General features: G+C 53.4%; 2 protein-coding genes and 1 long non-coding RNA gene across 6 annotated transcripts; 2 read left to right on the top strand and 1 right to left on the bottom strand.

Annotated features, from left to right (window-relative positions):
* Nucleotides 1-36: 36 nt before the first annotated feature.
* LOC131496817 (uncharacterized) lies at nt 37-6674 on the top strand. The gene is made up of 3 exons (XR_009254650.1): nt 37-103; nt 424-619; nt 4826-6674. It is a non-coding gene; the product is annotated as an uncharacterized LOC131496817 (long non-coding RNA).
* A 4162-nt stretch (nt 6675-10836) lies between these two features.
* Nucleotides 10837-15740, top strand: SLC25A35 (solute carrier family 25 member 35). Of its 2 annotated transcripts, none has more exons than XM_058702510.1 (5): nt 10837-11830; nt 12722-12787; nt 13246-13398; nt 13786-13920; nt 15542-15740. In XM_058702510.1, the coding sequence occupies exons 1-5, from the start codon at nt 11456-11458 to the stop codon at nt 15548-15550; spliced, it is 738 nt and encodes a 245-aa protein (XP_058558493.1). In that variant the 5' UTR covers nt 10837-11455; the 3' UTR covers nt 15551-15740. The 2 variants fall into 2 exon arrangements, with proteins under 2 accessions (XP_058558493.1, XP_058558492.1); XM_058702509.1 differs by lacking the exon at nt 15542-15740 and adding an exon at nt 14093-14710 and having other exon boundaries at nt 10844-11830.
* On the bottom strand, nt 14678-16151 carry RANGRF (RAN guanine nucleotide release factor). Of its 3 annotated transcripts, XM_058702511.1 has the most exons (5): nt 15902-16128; nt 15697-15813; nt 15323-15479; nt 15130-15215; nt 14678-14957 (listed from the first exon to the last, which is right to left on the bottom strand). In XM_058702511.1, the coding sequence occupies exons 1-5, from the start codon at nt 16000-16002 to the stop codon at nt 14834-14836; spliced, it is 585 nt and encodes a 194-aa protein (XP_058558494.1). In that variant the 5' UTR covers nt 16003-16128; the 3' UTR covers nt 14678-14833. The 3 variants fall into 3 exon arrangements, with proteins under 3 accessions (XP_058558494.1, XP_058558496.1, XP_058558497.1); XM_058702513.1 differs by lacking the exon at nt 15130-15215 and having other exon boundaries at nt 14845-14957; nt 15902-16137; XM_058702514.1 differs by lacking the exon at nt 14678-14957 and having other exon boundaries at nt 15157-15256; nt 15291-15479; nt 15902-16151.
* Between the last annotated feature and the right edge of the window lie 3806 nt (nt 16152-19957).

Raw genomic sequence — 19957 nt, 5'->3', positions numbered from 1 at the left:
CCGGCCATTGTGTCAGGCGTGTGTGCATGTGTGCATGGGGGGCAGGGGGAGAGGGCCTCCAGTGGGAAGGAGGTCGGAGACCTGAGACCCCGGTCTCCTCCAGGTGGGTGTGACATTTGCTGGGACCCCTGCCTGTTCACCCTTCTCTGCCCACCTCTCTCTGGGTCCCAGCCCCTGACTCTCCCTTTGCCACTGGGAGGCTTTGATGTGGACTGGCCTGTGCAGTCAGCACCCCCTGAGGCTGGGTGGGCGGGGGACCCTCTCCCCTCTAATTTGCTCTGTGCTTGAGGGGCTGGGGGTGTGCCATAAAAACAGGGTGGAGCGAACCCCCGCCTAGCCTGGATTCAGGCTGGTGGGAGGAAGATACAAGGGCGGTTATGAAATCCGGGGGCCTCTGCCCACGCCCAGTGCCGCCCTTTCTAGATCTTCGTGCCCACACCCAAACAAGATACTGGAAAGAAAAGCCGGAAAACTGGTATAAAAGTGTTTGACCCCTTTTCTCCTCCATGTGAAAGGCAAAATTCTCGCAACGACCTACCAGGCGCTACCCGACCTACCCTCCGCCCATCCCTGTCCGGGCCTGCAGCCTGGAAACCTGCCTCCGGAGACATCCCCATGGGTGAGTCCCTCCCTTCTTCAAGTCACTGCTCAGAGACCACCGTCTCACGAGGCCTGCCCCACCACTCTGAAACTGCCAGCCGCCGCCTCCTGCCCCATTCCCGACCTGCCTTCTTTCCCCGCCGGCAACCATTGCTCGTAACGCACCAAAATCTGTGCTCTCAAATTGACAAATTCTGTTTATAGTTAATTACCTTTCCGTGTTAAAAAGTAAGCTCCCTGGTGGCAGGATCTTTATGTTCTGCTCACTGATGTATCTATCCCCAAGTTCTGGAACAGGGTCAGACATATAATAATAGGTGCTTAGGGGCGCCTGGGTGGCTCAGTCGGTTGGGCGGCCGACTTCACCTCAGGTCATGATCTTGTGGTGTGTGAGTTCGAGCCCCGCGTCGGGCTCCTTGCTGACTGCTTGGAGCCTGGAGCCTGCTTCAAATTCTGTGTCTCCTTCTCTCTCTGCCCCTTCCCCATTCTCACTCTGTCTCTCTCTGTCTTTCAAAAATGAATAAATGTTTAAAAATTAAAAAAAAATAATAATAGGTGCTTAATGTTTTGGGAATTGACACAAATTAAATTGAATCCTCCCCATAGGTCTACTAGTCTCTGACTCTCCTTCCCTACAGACTGTTTCCACGATTCTGTTGATCCCACCTGTTTCCCAACACACACACACACACACACACACACACACACACACACACACACCAGGACCAGGAATCTAACCTCCCAGCCCTCATCTCTAGATCCTTTTGGATTTTCAGGGAGAGGAAATCTTTCCAAGAGTATCTCACAGACCCAATCAAGAAAGCTGAATACACCTAAGTAGCCAAAAGAATCCTGTTGTGTGTGTGTGTGTGTGTGTGTGCGTGTGTTTTAACCGAAACGGGAATATCTTATTCATTTTGCTACTTACAAAAATAACATTAAAAAAAGATAACCCCGGGGCGCCTGGGTGGCTCAGTTGGTTGAGCGTCCGACTTCAGCTCAGGTCACGATCTCGCAGTCCGTGAGTTTGAGCCCCACGTCGGGCTCTGGGCTGGTGGCTCAGAGCCTGGAGCCTGCTTCCGATTCTATGTCTCCCTCTCTCTCTGCCCCTCCCCCGTTCATGCTGTGTCTCTCTCTGTCTCAAAAATAAATAAACATTAAAAAAAATTAAAAAAAAAAAAAGATAACCCAAGGGGCACCTGGCTGGCCCAGTCGTAGAACGTGCAACTCTTGATCTCAGGGTTGTGAGTTCAAGCCCCACATTAGATGTAGAGCTTACTTTAAAAAATAAAAATAAGGACAGCACCTCGGTGGTCGGTGGCTCAGTCGGTTGAGCCAGGGTTGTGGGATCAAGCCCAGTGTCGGGCTCTGAGTTGACCATGGAGCCTGCTTAAGATTCTCTCTCTCTCTCTCTCTCTCTCTCTCTCTCTCTCTCTCTCTCTCTCGGGGCGCCTGGGTGGCGCAGTCGGTTAAGCGTCCGACTTCAGCCAGGTCACGATCTCGCGGTCCGTGAGTTCGAGCCCCGCGTCAGGCTCTGGGCTGACGGCTCGGAGCCTGGAGCCTGCTTCCGATTCTGTGTCTCCTTCTCTCTCTGCCCTTCCCCCGTTCATGCTCTGTCTCTCTCTGTCCCAAAAAAAACGTTGAAAAAAAAACTAAAAAAAGATTCTCTCTCTCTCTCCCTCTGCCACTGTCCTCCCCCACTCACACACACACTCTCTCTCTCTCTCTCTCTTTCTCAAAATAAATAAACTTTTAAAATAAGCAAATAAATAAATAGCGTAACCCCAAAGTGCTGGTTATTAGCTGCAGACATGAATGGCACTTGAGACTTTCTAAAACCCAGGGGTGAGTGGGGATGCCGACAGAAGAGGAATGGAGTGGACTGGACCCCCCTGGGCCCTTCGCTGTCCTCCCTCACTTTCCCGCTGCCTCTCTCTGTCCTGACTGGCCCACCCCGAGGCCTCCTATCTGCCTAGCTGTTGGTGAGAGATGTCCCCTCCTCCCCCAGACTGAAGCTCCGTGGGACCACACTCGGAATGTTCTAACATTCCTGACCAAGAGGCTCTACTGGGCCCCACTGCTCAAAGCAACCACAAGGACGGAAAAAAAAAAAAACCCACGACTTTTCAGAGCTATAAAATCACCGTCTGTTTATTTATATGTGTGCGCCGTCTCGTTCGAAAAGAAACTGAGCTCTGAAAATCATACCGTGCGACACCCACCGGATTATTTTTGTACGGACACGTATTTGTTGTGCAAATACTTTTGCAAAGGTAGTGAAGGTTTTTTCATGTAGCAATACAGCGTCCCACCCCCCACCAAGGCAAAAGCTTTCTGTTTTTCCATATTCCAGGGACACCATCATCGTTTCGAGTCTGTATTCTGCCTTCTCTTCAGCATTGCTTTATGACCCTTTGTCATGTTGCTACACGGTCTCTTGTAACTACAGCTTTTCCTGGAATATAATATTGCATCAACTAGGTTTTACCACCTTGGTAAGAACAGTAAAAGTCTTCTAGGAAATGCTTCACACCTCCACCCCCCACCCCACTCCATATGGTTCTAGTGGGACAGCTGACCACAGCAGTCTCCTCCAGGCCATCTGACCCAGGTTTGGTCAATCCTCTGGCCACAGAGAATGGCCCAGGAATGCAGGAGTCACCCAAGCAGGGAGAGCCTCCCTGGGAAAGAGCCGCTTCCTCTTTCCTCCAAGGGCACAAAGCTGGAACAAGGTTAAGTCTAGCGCCATCAGACTTGGCCTTTCCCCCACCCCACCCGCCATCCCCACCCTAGTCAATTCAATGGGGAGAAAATGAGCCCCATACCCCAGGGAAGCAGAGACAAGAGATGGGGGGGGCTGACAACTCATTTTTGTCCACTGGACCACCCCATTTCCTGAGCCGCTGAATTCTTTCATGCTTAAGCTGGTTTCAGCTGGGTTTCTGTCACTTATTGCTGAAAGAATCTTGACTATTGTGGGGCGCCTGGGTGGCGCAGTCGGTTAAGCGTCCGACTTCAGCCAGGTCACGATCTCGCGGTCCGTGAGTTCGAGCCCCGCGTCAGGCTCTGGGCTGATGGCTCGGAGCCTGGAGCCTGTTTCCGATTCTGTGTCTCCCTCTCTCTCTGCCCCTCCCCTGTTCATGCTCTGTCTCTCTCTGTCCCAAAAATAAATAAAAAATGTTGAAAAAAAAAAAATTTAATAAAAAAAAAAAAAAAAAAAAAAAGAATCTTGACTATTGTAATTCATTCCCTAGGGCCGGACACGTGGGTCGCTTTCAGGTTTTGTCATTACAATCAAGGCTGCAACGCACATCCTTTTCTGTGCAAAACGCTTGCAATTTGAAATGTGATTCACAAAGTAACCCTAGGAGACACTTAGACTGTTCCTTGAAAATCAGGTAGGGCTTGGCCAGGCCAAGAGGCAAGGCATGGGTACCCATCTGGGGGGACCACAGAGAGTGGGCCCATCTGGAGAACTGTGGGGAGAGAGTCTTGGCTGAAATGGAAAGAAGGTTAGGAGGCTGGAGGAACAGGCACAGAAGGTTTCTGAGTGGGGGTGGCAGGGGCGGACAGAAATGGTTTTGACCCCCACCTTCTGGTACCTGGTTCTCCTTCAGGGAGCCACCATCATTCTAGTCCACATGGCCCAGAAGCAGCCAGCCAACACGTGCTCTCTTCCCTAGCCACCGAGATTGATTCAGGGGTGAGCCTGTGACACACACGGGGCCAAAGCATAATCCACGCAGGACGTAGGCGCCAATCATTGAAAAAGACATTCTATGCTCTCTGGTAGGTTATTTTTCAAAGATGGTTGCAACAGTCCCTCCCATCCCAAATTCCCTTCTGCAATGGGACTCTGACACTCTTCTCAGTAAGAGGAAGAATTTAGGGTGACTCAGTCGGCCAAGCAATTGACTCTTGATCTCGGCTCAGGTCACAATCTTGCAGTCTGTGAGTTCGAGCCCCATGTCAGGATCCGTGCCGACTGCGTGCAGTCGGCTTGGGATCCTGTCTCCCTCTCTCTCTGCCCATCCACAGCTTGTGTGCTTTCGCTCTCCAAATAAATAAACTTAAAGACAAGAGAGAGGAAGAATTTATTTTCCCTCCAATTCAACCTGGGCCGGCCCCGTGACCTGCTTTGATCAAGAGAACGTGAAGGATGACACTGGGCCTGTTCGGGGCCTGGGCCTGAAGAGGACTGACAGCTACATCTTTGTTTTCTTAGGAGCCAGCCGTCGTGCACAGAAATGTCGGTGAGACTACTGAATGGTGACCGGCCATGTGGAGGGAGAAGCCACTTGGAGAACCGGGATGCCCCAGCCATCAGCTAGGATGGCGATCTTAGGACACGTGAGAAGGCCACGTTGGATTCTCCAGCCCCACCCCAACACCCAACAAATACCACACAGGGCGTCCACACTGAGCCCTGCCCAAATCCTGTGTTTTCCTCCCAAATTCTTCTTCTTAACGTTTATTTATTTTTGAGAGAGAGAGACAGAGCGTGAGTGGGTAAGGGGCAGAGAGAGGGAGACACAGAATCAAAAGCAGGATCCAGACTCTGGGCTGTCAGCACAGAGCCCGTCGCGAGGCTTGAACCCACAAACCGTGAGATCATGACCTGAGCCGAAGGCGGACGCTTAACCGCCTGGGTGCCCCAGCCCCAATTCTTGATCCACAGACTCCTGAGCAAAGAAATGGTTTGTGTGTCAGGCCACTAAGTCTTGGGTTGATTCGTTATGCAGCGATAGACAACCAAAACGCTGTCTCTCCTCTGGGGATGCTAAGCTGATGAGGCACAGGCCTAGGGCTACTCCGTGGGGTGCCTGAGAATAAAACCAACACAAGGGAGAGGCTGAGACACGGAGGTGAGTCCCCGATCCCGCTGGCCTGAAATCCTACCTGTGTTTGCGCTGTTCTGTCATGTGAGTCAACAAATTCCTGTTCTGTAAGCTGGTTTGAGTAGGGTTTCCGTCACTTATAACCAAAAAAAAAAAAAAAAAAAAAAAAAAAAAAAATCCTTATGAGGGGAGAGGAGCTCTTGGTGAAAGAAATACTGAGTCCCACTGGTGTCTGGTAGGGCCGGGACCTTGAACTCCAATAGAATCCTTCCGGGAGTGGGGCGCCTGGGTGGCTCAGTTGGTTAACTTCAGCTCAGGTCAAGATCTCACGCGGTCTGTGGGTTCAAGCCCCCGTCAGGCTCTGTGCTGACAGCCGGGGCCTGGTTCAGATTGTGTCTCCCTCTCCCTCTCTGCCCTTCCACTGCTCATGCTCTGTCTGTCTGTCTCTCTCTCTCAAAAATAAGTAATTTTTTAAAAAATGAAGAAACCTTCTGGAAGCACACAATCCCCAGGCCTCCTTTTCTGTATGGAATGCTTAACCGACTGAGCCATCCAGGCACCCCATAGAGATCGGTTCTGATGTTGGTAAGGATAAAGGATTCGGTCCAACTGCCACCAGGTGGAGGAGTCTGAGCACTTCAGGTGTGGGATCTGGCTGCCAAACGAACCCATCAGTGCCAGGCCACCCCAGCACAGGTGGAGACGAGGCACAGCCCAGTGTTCTCCACACGCTGCATCATGCTCCTTACCCCTCTCTGTGGTCCCACCCTTTCCCCCGGGCACCTGGGGTCCACCTTTGGGTCCCCCCTCCGCTCCTCTCGAATTTGTCTCAGGACATTCACACCCAGCAAAAAATGGTGACAGTTTATAGTCATCAAGACGACACGTTATTAACAAAAGAACTGACACCAGGATCAACGGGAGAGAATACGGAGCCCAGAAATAGACCCACACGGATATATTCAACTGATGTTAACCAAAAGAGCAAAGGCAGTTGGGGGGAGAAAGGATACTCTTCTCAATAAAAGTTCCTGGCACAGTCGGACATCCATGTTTAAAAAAGGGGCGCCTGGGTGGCTCGGTCAGTTGAGCGTCCGACGACTTCGGCTCAGGTCATGATCTCACAGTCCTTGAGTTCGAACCCCGGTGAGTTCGGAGTCCCACGTCGGGCTCTGTGCTGACAACTGGGAGCCTGGAGCCTGCTTCGGATTCTGTGTCTCTCTCTCTCTCTGCCCCTCCCCCGCTCATGCTCTTTCTGTGTCACTCTCTGAAAAATAAATACACATAAAAATTTTTTTAAAAATGAATCTAGACACAGGCCTTACATCATCCAGGCTCAAAAAAAGACTATAGACCTATGACGTAAAATGTAAAACTCTGAGATTTCAAGGAGAAAAATATAGGAGCTAACCCAGGTGACCTTGGGTTTGGCGATATGTTTTTGGATACAACACGAAAAGCATGGCCCATGAAAGAAAGAGCTCCCAAGGCTAAAGCTAGAACACTTTGAGCAACAAAATAAAGTATATGGGATTATAACCCAAAGTATAAAATAAATATCCGTGGGTCCATACTGATAGATATCAATAGTTGAATAAATGAATATATAAATGGGGGAGACAACTCTTCTGTGCATTAATTCCAAATAAATTGTGCAGATACTTCTCCCTCGAGGAGGCGGAGTCTAACTCTCCATCCCTTAAGTGTGGGCTGTGCAGAGTGACTTCCCTCCAAAGAGTACAGTTTGCAGAGGAGGAAAAAATCATAGCTTTGCAACGGAGACCCCTGACGAAGGGTACCTGATCCAGGTGATCAAGATCAACACCAACAGGGGCACCTGGGTGGCTCAGTCGGTTAAGCATCTGACTTCGGCTCAGGTCATGATCTCACGGTTGGTGAGTTTGAGCCCCGCGTCGGGCTCTGTGCTGACAGCTCGGAGCCTGGAGCCTGCTTCGGATCCTGTGTCTCCCTCTCTCTCTAGCCCTCCCCGACTAGTGCTCTGTCTCTCTCTGTCTCTCAAAAATAAATAAGTGTAAAAAAAAAAAGAAAAGAAAAGATCAACACCCACAGTGAGAAGCCACTTTGACAGTATGTGTCTAGTGGCACCCTTGATATGATGTGATAAATGACATTTACCTCTGTGGTCTTCCTCCCAAAAACCCATGACCTCAGTTCAATCATGAGGGGGGGAAAAAAGAAAAAAGAAAGAAAGAAAATCATGAGACAAAAAGCCCTCGGTCAATCCTGAGAATCAGAGAACGTGCTACAAAATCCTTAACGCAGGACTCCTCAAAACTGTCAAGGTCATCAAAAAACTGTCAAGGTCATCAAAAAACTGTCAAGGTCATCAAAAACAAGGAGAATCGGAGAAATTGTCACAGCTAAGACAGAGCCTTCTTCCAGCCTAAGAAAATATGACAAGTGTAATGTGGTAGGTGCCCTGCATGGGATCCTGGAACAGAAAAAGAAGTTGAAGCAAAAATGAAGAAAATCCGAGTAAAATATGGACTCTAATGAATAATAATGTGTCAATATCAGTCCGTTATTATAACAATATATCATTTTTTTATTAAATTTTTTTTAATTTATTTATTTTTGAGACAGAGAGAGACAGAGCATGAATGGGGGAGGGTCAGAGAGAGGGAGACACAGAATCCGAAGCAGGCTCCAGGCTCTGAGCCGTCAGCCCAGAGCCCGGCGCGGGGCTCGAACTCACGGACCGTGAGATCGTGACCTGAGCCGAAGTCGGACGCTCAACCGACTGAGCCACCCAAGCACCCCAACAATATATCATATTAACACAAGATGTTAATAACAAGGGAAACTGGATGGGGGTGATATGGGAACTCTCATACTATCTTTACAACTTTTACAACTTTTCTGTAAATTTGTTTTTAAAATTTTTTTTTAATGTTTATTTTTTTGAGAGAGAGACAGTGTGAGCCAGGGAGAGGCAGAGAGAGATAGAGGGAGACACAGAATTCAAAGCAGGCTCCAGGCTCTGAGCTGTCAGCACAGAGCCCGATGCAGGGCTCAAACTCACAAACCGTGAGATCGTGACCTGAGCCGAAGTTGGACACTTAACCAACTGAGCCCCTCCAGGCGCCCCACGACTTTTCTGTAAACTTAACACTTCTAAAATTTACGCTATTAAAAAAACCCTTTTTTTTAAATATTTATTCATTTTTGAGAGAGAGAGACACAGAGAATGAGAGGGGGAGGGGCAGAGAGAGAGGGAGACACAGAATCTGAGGCAGGCTCCAGGCTCCGAGCTGTCAGCACAGAGCCCGACGCAGGGCTTGAACCCACGAATTGTGAGATCATGACCTGAGCCAAAACCAAGAGTCGGACGCTTAACTGACTGAGCCACCCAGGCACCCCAAAATTAAGGTATTTTTAAAAATAATACTATAAAAGTAGTCTATCTCTAGGGTATCTAGATATTAAAGACAAAAGGCCTAAACTAATGGTTCTAAAACTTCAGCACACATCAGAATAACCTACAGGGCTTGTTGAACGGAGTAGTCAGTCAGTCTTCACCTCCTGAATTCCTGGTGCTGGAAGTCTAAGGCAAGACTAGAGGATTTGCATTTCTAGTGAATTCCCAGGTGCTGCTGCTGCTCCAAGGACCACACTTTGAGAACCACTGGTGTAAACTCCAGGATTAAAATGATAATTAATTCTCGGAGCTCCTGGGTGTCTCAGTTGGTTAAGTGTCCGACTTCAGCCCAGGTCATGATCTCACACTCTGTGAGTTCAAGCCCCGCGTTGGGCTCTGTGCTTACAGCTCAGAGCCTGAGCCTGGAGCCTGCTTCTGTGTCTCCCCCTCTCTCTGCCCCTCCCCTGCTCATGCTCTGCCTCTCTTTCTCTCTCTCTCTCTCAAAAATAAATAAAAACATTAAAAAAAAATTCTCATCCCGTCCACCAGGTGGAGAACTCTAAGAGCATTCTTTGGAAATTTCCAGAAGACTCAGAGCCCCTCCTGAGAAGCCCCATTATCTGTGCTACTTTACCCTCCACCCCTCCAGCCTCATCCGAACTGCTCAATGAGGTAGCAGTACAATGGTGAGATAGAGATGACTCAGACAGGGTCTAGGGGTGGGCTGGGGCATCCAAGAACTCCCAGGGAGGTGAAGGAGTCAGGGAGTAAACAATTGCTAATTAAAATGAAAAATGTGGGTAAACGCTTGAGGAGCAAAGCCAGATGGAAATGGCTGAAAGTGGAGAACTTGAAAAAGCTTCAAGTGTCAGGAGAAGTAAAGGTCAAGGCGAGGAATGGTTTGGGAATCGCCAAAAGAAGGAAGGGACATTCCGGGCAGTGGGAACAAGACACTGGAGGGCACAGGGCACAGGGGTCTGACAGCTCCCGGCTTTTCTGGAAACCTGGTAACTGAGCACTTAGTACAGGTCCAACACTTGCACTCAGGTCGGTGCAATAGATAATTATCATTCCTGTTTAGAAAGGAAGGTCTGAAATGTTAAGTAACTTGCCTAAGGTCACTGAACCGGTGCACAACAGGACCCAAACTGGAACTCCAGAGGCGCTGAGTCTAAATCTGGTGGCTGCCTCACTCACACACAGGCAGGCAGCCTCTGCCTCCTCCTCCTCCCTCCCTCCCTCCCCAAGATGACATCCCCCATCCTGCTTTCTTTCTCCCAAGCCTTCTTTCTCCTTCCACCCCTTCCCAGGGTTGCTAGCTAACCCAACCTCTTTCCTCGGTTCTCCCGTGATTAACTGTCAGCGGACTCATGAGCAAAGACAGGGGTCCAGGATCCCAGGCTCCCCCACCACCATCTGACAGTGTAAACCTAAGCCCAGGGAACTAACCCCCTGCCTTGCCCTGTCCGCCCTTCGCCTCTGGATTGCCGCGAGGATCAAGAGCTCAGGGTTGACTGCGCTCCCACGCCAACCTTCGGGGCCCGCAGCCACCACACCCCGGCGCTGGAGCCTACGAATACTCTCCACAGCCTCAAGAGATCCATCCGGTCCAGCAGGTGTGTCCCCCGTCTGCACCTGCGGGCGTAGCCGCAGCCTCCGGGTTCACCTGGCGCCGGAACCCAGGAGGGAGCGGATCCACAGTTTGACACAGACCCGGACAGAAGGCGAAGGGAGGGGCGCCCTCCGCCCGCGAGAGGAGCAGCCCCAAACCCCAGCCCAGGGGCCCTGGGTCCAGCCTCTCCTCCCCGCGGGAGATACAAGCTCTGCTCCCCCAACGCCCCTCCCGGAGCTTCCCGTCCGCCGCGCCGGCGCGGGCGCCGGCGTGGGGAGAGTTAATTTCGACAGCCTCTCCCAGGATTCCGGGGGCCGGGTCGTTCAGAGCACCTCCCATTGGCCGCGGAGCCGGCTCGGCGCTGATTGGCTCGCGCTCCCGGCTGCGGCTCTCCCCGGCTCCCGATTGGGCGCCGCGCTCCAGTGACTGGAGTGTGGCGGCCCGGCCTCCGCTGGCTACCCCTGGCCGGAGCTGCAGCGGGCTTCGGCAGCTGCCCGGGGACGCTTATCCCGGGCTGGAGTCCCGACTTGCTTCCCCGATACAGATCGATCCCGTTGCCTTCCCCGGGACGCCACCGATCTTCTCCAGGATCCTTTTTCCTCCGTAACCTGCTGTTTTTCTTTTTCCTTCCTCCCGGCTCCCATCTCCCGAATCCGCATTTCCCTCCCCTGCTCCCGGGCCCCCGTAGCCGACCATCCTCATCATCCCACCTGCCATCCTCCTGACTTCCGCCCTTCCTTGGCCTCAAATCCTTGACCGACAGAGCCCTGCCATAACCTTCTCACCAGGCTCCCCTAAACTCCTTTTTCTTCTCTCTTTGCCAGCTCCTGACTCCCAAATTCCAGCTAACCCTTGACCTCTTGACATTTGACCCTAGCAGTCTCCGCTCCAGACCTCTCAATTTCTATCTCCTGCAGCCCGGACTGCTAAGACTGAGGCCCTCCCCCTGATTTCTGACCCCCCCGTTTCTGAAGCTCAGTTTTACTTTTTTACTCCTGGGCCACTTCCTGTTACTGCTACCCCACCATGGACTTCTTGATGAGCGGCCTGGCAGCCTGCGGGGCCTGTCTGTTCACCAACCCCCTGGAAGTGGTAAAGACCAGGATGCAGCTGCAGGGAGAATTGCAGGCCCCGGGCACCTACCAGCGGCACTACCGAAACGTCTTCCATGCCTTCATCACCATCGGCAGGGTGGACGGCCTGGCTGCCTTGCAGAAGGGACTGGCCCCCGCCCTCTTATACCAGTTCCTGATGAATGGCATCCGCCTGGGCACCTACGGGCTGGCTGAGGCTGGGGGCTACCTGCACACTGCCGAAGGCACCCTCAGCCCTCCACGAAGCGCAGCAGCTGGGGCCCTGGCTGGGGTCATGGGAGCCTACTTGGGGAGCCCCATCTACATGGTGAGAAGAAGGATCTTGCCTGGGGCCTTCAGGCAGACACTTGGTGTCGGGTGGGCCCGGGCCCTGCACAAGCTGATACTGAGCTTGGAAGTGGGTTCGTGCAGGGGATGATGGGGAATTTGAGCACCATACATCAGCGGGTGTAGGGGATCAAGGAAAGTCCCGGGCATCACAGAATTAGAATCCCGCAGTGTTCTCCTTTGAGTTTTCTGGAATAGATGAAGGGTCAATAGCCTGAGGCCCAGAGAGGGGAAGTGACCAGCTCAAGGTCACACAGCTGCTTATTGCTAGGATTAGGCCTTGCTTAGGGCTCCTCTTGGAAGATCCTGGGAGGCAGTCAGTTCTGTAAGAGAGGCAGTCTGTCTGGTCTCGCTCTCAGGGTATGAGATTCAGGGACAGTGACCCCTTCAAAAATCAGCCTCCACATGCCCCTGTGGGGTTTGGGGGCCAGAGAGCAAGTTTTACAGATGACCCCTCACAACCTGCCCCAGTTTGATGGGCAGGCTGGTTCACAGGGGTGGCTGGAGATCCAGTCTGAGAATACGAGCTGGCGTGAGAGGCCGAACACCAGAGTGTTGCCATACGGGAACAGTCTTAGGAAATGTTGCCTTTCTCCAACCTCCCCATCCCCCACCCTACCTCCCCAAGGGAAGGAGGATGTAGAGGGGGTGGGGTGTCTTCTCCGTGCTAAGAGATCCATCCCCTGGGACTGGAGCCAAGGGACACAGAGTCTCATGACCAATTTGTTAAGTGGGAACAACAATAATTATCAGATTAAAAGGATATACTTGCCGAACACCCCAGAGGAAGTGTGAGGGGGTCAGGCGTTCGGGTCTCTGGGGTGGGAGGGTGGCCCCCGGGCTGGAGGCTGTGATACTCTCTCGTCCCCAGGTGAAGACACACCTACAGGCACAAGCAGCCTCGGAAATTGCAGTAGGGCACCAGTATAAGCATCAGGTGAGGGTTTTCCAGCCCCACCGGTTCCCTGCCCCCCGCGCCCCTTGCCCCCCAGCTCTCTGCCTGTCCCCAACAACTGCAACCCAGCCCCGGCTCTGCCTGGTCCACCAGCTCAGCCCCACTGCGTCCCTGGAGTCTGCCCAGACCCTCTTTCCCACATGGTCCCCACTTCCTCCACGTCTCTGCACCTGTTTCTCCCATCCCATTCTCCTGAGCTGCTCACGTCCTCCCTTGCTTCCTGCCCCTATCCTGGGGTGATGAAGAAAGGAACCACGGGGCGGGGGGGGGGGGGGGGGGTGGTAGATCCCTGAAGGGGCCACAGGCCGACTCTTAAGTCCACACGGAACTGGTTGTCCAGACACCGGGTGCCTGTTAAGGACCCCTCCCTGGCAGTGTTAGGTGGCAGCCCCTGATGCTGGGGGGACTGAAGCCCGCCCCCGTGGTCTTCCCCCTGCCAGGGCATGTTTCAGGCGCTAAGCGAGATTGGCCAGAAACATGGTCTGGTGGGGTTGTGGCGTGGGGCCCTGGGCGGCCTGCCCCGAGTTATCATCGGTTCCTCCACCCAGCTGTGCACCTTCTCATCCACCAAGGACCTCATCACGCAGTGGGAGGTACTGCCTGGGAAAGGGGTGGGGCCACCCCGGGAATGTGGGCAGGGGGGAAGGGCAAGCTGAAGGGCCCCCCCCCCCGCCAGAGGGGACAGTGCTGACATTCAGTGTGAGGGAACAAGGGAACAGCAGGAGGGCTTGGGGCTCACTGACTCTTGACACCCTTCCCACTGTCCTCTTGTCGCTTACCTCGCTTACCTCGCAGCAGTCGTCTCTGAGTCCCCAAGCAGCCTGCCCTTCCTCCTTCCAAGTGTCATCACGCTGTATTATAAGTGGTGGCATGGGAGCTTCCCGAGTTACCAGCTCTCTCCTGTGTCCCCAGGACGGGGCCTATCCTTCCCTAGGCCTCGAATGATTGGCTGACAAAACTCTTCCTCCCTCCACTCTTAGATACTTCCTCCCCAGAGCTGGAAAGTGGCTCTGGCAGCTGCCATGGTGAGTGGCATTGCGGTGGTCCTGGCCATGACGCCGTTTGATGTGGTCAGCACGAGGCTCTACAACCAGCCCACGGACTCTCAGGGCAAGGTAAGTGAGTGCTCTGGAGTGTCGGCAGGCAGGGAGAGCCAGGGGGTGGGCGAAGGCAGATTGTGGGGGCAGGTGGGACAGCCAGAAAGGCAGCCTGCCGAGATGAGGCCCCCTGGTGGGCTCTGACAGATCCCTTCCCTGTGCTCTCCCTCCCTCTCCAACCTGCTCTCAGGGCCTCATGTACCGGGGGATGCTGGATGCTCTGCGGCAGACCGCTCGGACAGAGGGCATTTTTGGCATGTACAAGGGTATAGGTGCCTCCTACTTCCGCCTTGGCCCCCACACCATCCTTTCCCTCTTCTTCTGGGACCAGTTACGCACCCTCTACCACACGTACACCAAATAACAGCCAGTCCTTCCCACACCACCACATCAGCACTCCTTAGACACTTCTGCCTCCACTGTTGTGTTCTCGTGACTTCTGACCAGCGGATCTTTTCGTCCATCCAAAGGGAACCGCCTATGCCACTCCCTAACTGTCTTCTCAGGGTTGAATCACTACAAGGGATAGTTTCCCTCCCTTTCTTGGGTGTCACTTTCTTTAAACCTTCCCTACCCGTCCCCCTGGACACTTCATACCCCTCTCTCAGGGCTGAACCGGTCACTCCAAAGTATTTCCTCCTTTTATTTGGGCAGCCTTGGGTCCCTTCGGCTCTGATGCACAGACTTTACACTCCCCACTCCAAGACCAAAGGGAACCCGGTGCGGGGGGGGGGGGGGGGATCCAGGTGTCTTGTTAGATGCAGTGGCACAGAGATTATCTTGGGTATAAAGCAAGTTTATTTCTGCAGACAGGAGGTGTCTTATGTTTATGCACAGGGAAGGAATTAGGGGAATATCTCCAAACCCTCGCTCCCCTTGCAGAACGGGGCCCCCATGTGCTTCAGCAGCGTCACGCGGTACTTCAGGATCTTTACTGGGGACCAAAGATGCCGGGATCGTGAAGGGTCAGACTGGTCACCAGCTGTTCAAAGTCACCCAGGCTCCAGGGCAGAAGTGACAGATTTTCAGGGCTAAGAAATGACCTGTTGTCAGGGCTTGAGGGTGGGGGAACAGATGGAGAGACAACATCATCCAGGCCTCCGGTTTGGAAGTTCCCACCTCCTGTTTCCAGGAGAACCCCACCAGCCAGTCTCCCTGCTCCTCCCTTCCCAGCAGATCCTCCTGGGGTCCCAGCCATGAGCCATGTGTCCTATCTGTCCTCCTTACGAGGGCTGACTGAAGGTGAGCAGGACATCAGTCTGGTACTGGGGCAGCCGCAGCAAGGCCTGGTGCACCATCACGTCCTTTGCTACCTAAAGGGATCAGTGTCAGGATGCTTACCCGACCCCAGCCCCTCACCCCTCCCCCGCCGGGGCCACTCCCTTCACCCCTTCAGGATTCTCACATTCCCTGCCCTCACCTGCTGGTTTTCCTTAGCCACCTGCTGCTTGCCAGAGAGGACCCAGGCTTCTTGACAGCAGCCCCTCAGGGCCAGGTTCTCCAAAAAGAGGGGCTGCACAGTTTCCACTTGCACAGCCCTAGCCTCCTGCGCCCCGCAAACGTCCTCAAAGTGGTATCTAGAGTAGGGGGAGCAGGGTCAGGCAGGGGCATCTCTCACCGCTCCTCCCCTCCCCCCCAGCATCTTTGAGTCCTTTGAGCTTCGCTCGCTTCCGGTGATAAAGTGTTGCCCTTGGAGTTCTCATTGCCCCGATTAAACGTCCAGCCGCAGGCCCCGCCCACTCCTCCAGCTCCGGCCCTCCCATTGGCCAGCCGCGCGGGCGCCGCCTCCCTCACCGAGCAGCCTCCTCTCCCTGCACGTGGGCCTGCTGCTCCAGAAGTTCCACGATCAGGCTCTGGTCCGTCACGCGGTGGCAGAAGACTTCCTGATTATTCGGGACCGGCCGGAGATCGCTGGAGAGAGGCGAGGCAGACCCCCGGGGTGACCCCCGCCGCTCCCCGCATCCCACCCTGTCGGCCAGCGGTGCCCGCGCCTTCTCACCTCACGTCGATGGCCCCGGGGGGGAGAGTGGCGGAGAAGGCCCCCCCAAACAGCGGATAGTCTCGCGTGGGCTCCATGCGCCTGGGACTAGGTTCGGGCATTACAGAGATGCACGAAACACCCACGTGCGGCCCCGCCGCTTCCCCTCCGGCGTTTCGCTGCCGCCCCGGCCGTCTCCAGGCCACCCTAGCCCCGCCCCTTTAGCTTTGGTCCCGCCCCGCGGTCGCGTTGGCCAATCGGCGCCTGCGTCTTCGGGGCGGTGCCCGGCGGGGCGGATCCCGGAAGCCACGCTCTCCCGGGGGGCCCCTCCCACCCACCCCCCACTCCGGCGTCCGCTGAGAGCTCTGATCTCGGTTTGGGAGTAATGATGCCCGCCTGCTCCCGAGCTCGCGCCCACCCGTCTCCTCTTTTAAAAAGGGTCGCACCTCCTAAGATTGTCGCCTGAGACCCTCGTTAGGGGCCCTTGCTCGTGCCAGGGACCGGCGTCTAGATGGGGTCTCCTGAGTCCCGGGAAAATAGTTTGAGGGTCTTGCAACTCCCTCTTTGGAGCCCCTTGATGGCAGCGAGCTGCAAACCAGACCGCTAATTCCCGGATGCGGGGAATTAGGGATACAGTGGGGCCACGTGTGGGGCCTGGTTAGGATTCAGGCCTCATGCTTTCCTGGACGCGAGACCCAACCCGGGGATTATAATGCTTAATCCCTCTCAAATCTTGCCTTGAGAACCCGGTGGGGAGTGGGGAGGGTGGCCGCCCCAACACGCACCTGGAGGAAAACACGGATTAAACCCTCTGTTGTTTCTCTTTTATAGATTTTTAGAATGTTCTTAAAGTGTCTGCTCAGTGATATCCTGCCAGCTAATGTCTCCATTCACGTTTGATCCCCAGCACCGGGCAGAGTGTTTAGAACATAATAGACCCATTATGTATTGTTAAATGATTCAATAAACCCCACCCACGGGGTTCCAAGTGGGACTATACTATGGACCCTAATAATTTAGTGACATTGGGGTCAGGGGACACCTCATTTTTGGCCCCTTACCAAAGCTGGAGGGTACAGAGGCAATTAAGACCCGATCCCTGCCTCACCAGGGAACCGTGGAGTACACTTTGACCCAAAATTCACTAGGGCATCCTAGGGGTATTTTAGCCAGGGCATCATCAGGAGCCAAGACTTGGAGATGAAACGACATGTTTTGGAAGAGGCTAGCATATCAGTTTGGCAAGGGTGCAGTGAGGAACAGGTAGCAGGCAGCTGTGAACAGTGACGCTGGAGAGGCTGCCTTGTGCAGGGTCTTTATAGAACATCCGAAGGAGCTTGGACTGTTCTCTTCTGACTGCTAGCATCAGACTTCTCTCAGCCTCACGTCCTCGTCTCTAAAACGTTAGGATTAAAAGAGCTATGGACGTAGCAGCACCTCTGGATCTGTTTCTGGGCAAGGAGAGTGGACTAGGTTTGATCCATGAGGAATTCTAGAGAGGAGGGGAGTGTTACAGACCCCAGACGGAGAGAAGGAGCTTGGGCAAGGGAAACCAAGGGGGCCAGATCCCAGAGGTCTACTCCATGTGGCCTCTGTCAGGTGGGGAGTGGCAGACCTCCTGGTCCCTCCCTCCCCATCTCTGCCTGCCACCTCCCCCCACCCCCAGCCCAACCCCACCTGCACAGTACCAGCTCTAACTGCTTTGTGAGCGGTCAAGCAGATAGGGAACCCTTGGAAAGGGGATTTCAAGGACAAAGAGGTTAACGGGGCCCTGGCACTGGGCACAGGGGGTGGGGGCCTACTGAGCCAGGATTAGGGAGACTGACGAGAAAGCCCTCCACTTCATCATTTGGGTCTCTGGCATGCCAGGAGTCATGCTGTGCTGTGAGCCTTGTGTGAGACTGGGGATTCCTGGCCCGCCACAATTCTCTAGGGGCGCAGGTTAGGTCTGCTCTTGCAAGTGGTGAGAGGCAGACCTTCATGAAGTGACACAGGCACAGGGCGAGACTCCCACCCTCACTTGGCAAGCTCCACCTTGGACTTTGTTTCCCTTCTCTCACCGGTTACCTCTGTCTTTGTGTCGATCACTTCCTCTAGCCCTCCCAACTGCTGACCCCTTGCATGTTCAAGTGCAGTCTCCCAAGAGACAGAAACTAACTGGGTCATCCAACTCGAAAGTACCTGTTTGGCAAGCCCTCGTGCTTGGCCACCTCCCAGGCCACTAGCCAGACACGAGTGAAATCCCCGGTCCAGCTGGCCATCGCTAGGATGAAGGGTATCATGGGACGAGTCACAGTAGACCCAGGTGGCCCAAGGGAGGGTGTGTGTGAGGGTTTGTCCGGCTCTCAGCTCATTGGTTGAAAGAGATCTGCAACTGATGGATTCCGTACCCCTAGGATGTTCCCTTAGGTGGTGCCCTGCATGCACTTGATACAGCTGTTTTCTTTGGGGACAGGTGTCCCAGAGCACCTTTGAGGGCACCAGGGATTGGAAGTGATGGACTTGGACCAGAGAGATGACCTCAGTATCCAAAGTCAAACATCAATTTTAGGAAGAATGAGGGTGACATATATACTTCTATTAAGCACAGGTTTTTTACCTTTTTTTTTCTACCGTGTGTCCCCTCGGCCGTTTGGTGAGGCCCATGGACCCCTACTCAGGAAAATGTTTTCAAATTCATAAAGTAAAATATGTATGACTACAAAGGAAATGAAACTATGTCAATATAATAATCAAAATGAAAACCCCAGATTTGTTTTAAAGTTTATTTATTTTGAGAGAGAGAGAGAGCGTGCTTGCAAGCAGAGGAGAGGCAGAGAGAGTGGGAAAGAGAATCCCAAGCAGGCTCCACGCTGTCAGCGCAGAGCCCAACGCGGGTCTCCATCCCACGAACCGTGAGATGATGACCTGAGCTGAGATCAAGAGTCAGATGCTTAACCAACTGAGCCAGCCAGGCGCCCCCAAGCCCCCGGATTCTTGTCAGAGTAAAGATGTGCTTCTCTGATATCACGTTCACAAGATCTAACAGCAGGTCTGGAAGGTGTGACGTCAAACTGGCAATGCACATAAATCGTACCTCAGGAGATCAGCAACCCCTGTAATGTGACAGTATCTGCAGCCGCTATTGTGACAGAGCCTCTGGTACTGTTCCTACTACTGTGGTATCTACAGTCACAACTGCAGGAACTGCTGAATTTCAATTGGAAATAGGCATAAATGCATAACAAGCATTTCCGATTGGTCATTGGAAATAAGCATACTTTTTTCCCCATCCAAGTTGATTGATCGGAGCGTAAGGAACCCAGCTGTGGGGGCGCCTGGCTAGCTCTCGTGTGACTCTCCATCTCAGGGTTGTGAATTCCAGCCCCAGGGTGGGTGGAGACATTACTTAAATAAAACTTAAAGGGGTGCCTGGGTGGGCTCAGTCGGTTAAGCGTCCGACTTCGGCTCAGGTCATGATCTCGCGGCCCGTGAGTTCGAGCCCCGCGTCGGGCTCTGTGCTGACAGCTCAGAGCCTGGAGCCTGTTTCCGATTCTGTGTCTCCCTCTCTCTCTGACCCTCCCCTGTTCATGTTCTGTCTCTCTGTCTCAAAAATAAATAAACGTTAAAAAAAAAAAAAAAAAACTTAAAAAAAATTTTTTTAAATAAAAAGAGGAAAAGACAAACCCGGCTATGAAGTACGTGCCATGGCCGTGGACTAGGCTCTGAGAAAAAAAATCCAAAAATGTGTGAAACACGGTGTCACTTTTTGAGCACCCAGCTGAGCAAGAGAGCTGGGGTGAACAGTCTCCATCCTGTAACGTTATAGACATTAGTGCCCTCACTTCCCAGTTGAAGCTGCCTCGGAGAGGTGCCCATGGTCCTGGGGCAGCCAGTGGTAGCCCTGGGAGATTTCTAACCAAAGACCTGGCGTCATGAAGGCAGTGTTTGAGGAAGACCATGTATCCTTGTATTGGGGATGATTCTACAGCTGTCACCCCGACCCCACCCCCCCCACCTCCCACGGACCTTTCCAGCCCTGTATCTCCCCCTTCTCCCCTCATGCTCTATATGCAAGATACTCTGAACTTCCTTTAG

This window comes from Neofelis nebulosa, chromosome 16 (genome assembly GCF_028018385.1).
Source record: "Neofelis nebulosa isolate mNeoNeb1 chromosome 16, mNeoNeb1.pri, whole genome shotgun sequence".
NCBI lineage: Eukaryota > Metazoa > Chordata > Mammalia > Carnivora > Felidae > Neofelis > Neofelis nebulosa.
The sequence above is the reverse complement of the archived record's forward strand: the minus strand, read 5'-3'. Positions and strand labels throughout refer to the sequence as shown.

Coding starts and splice junctions, on each gene's coding strand:
- SLC25A35 (XM_058702509.1), top strand. CDS start 11,456: ATGGACTTCTTGATGAGCGGCCTGGCAGCCTGCGGGGCCTGTCTGTTC. Junction 13,399..13,785: donor ACCTCATCACGCAGTGGGAG/GTACTGCCTGGG, acceptor CTCCACTCTTAG/ATACTTCCTCCCCAGAGCTG. Junction 13,921..14,092: donor CCACGGACTCTCAGGGCAAG/GTAAGTGAGTGC, acceptor ACCTGCTCTCAG/GGCCTCATGTACCGGGGGAT.
- RANGRF (XM_058702511.1), bottom strand. CDS start 16,002: ATGCCCGAACCTAGTCCCAGGCGCATGGAGCCCACGCGAGACTATCCG. Junction 15,814..15,901: donor CCCGGGGCCATCGACGTGAG/GTGAGAAGGCGC, acceptor GCCTCTCTCCAG/CGATCTCCGGCCGGTCCCGA. Junction 15,480..15,696: donor CAGGGAGAGGAGGCTGCTCG/GTGAGGGAGGCG, acceptor CCCCTACTCTAG/ATACCACTTTGAGGACGTTT.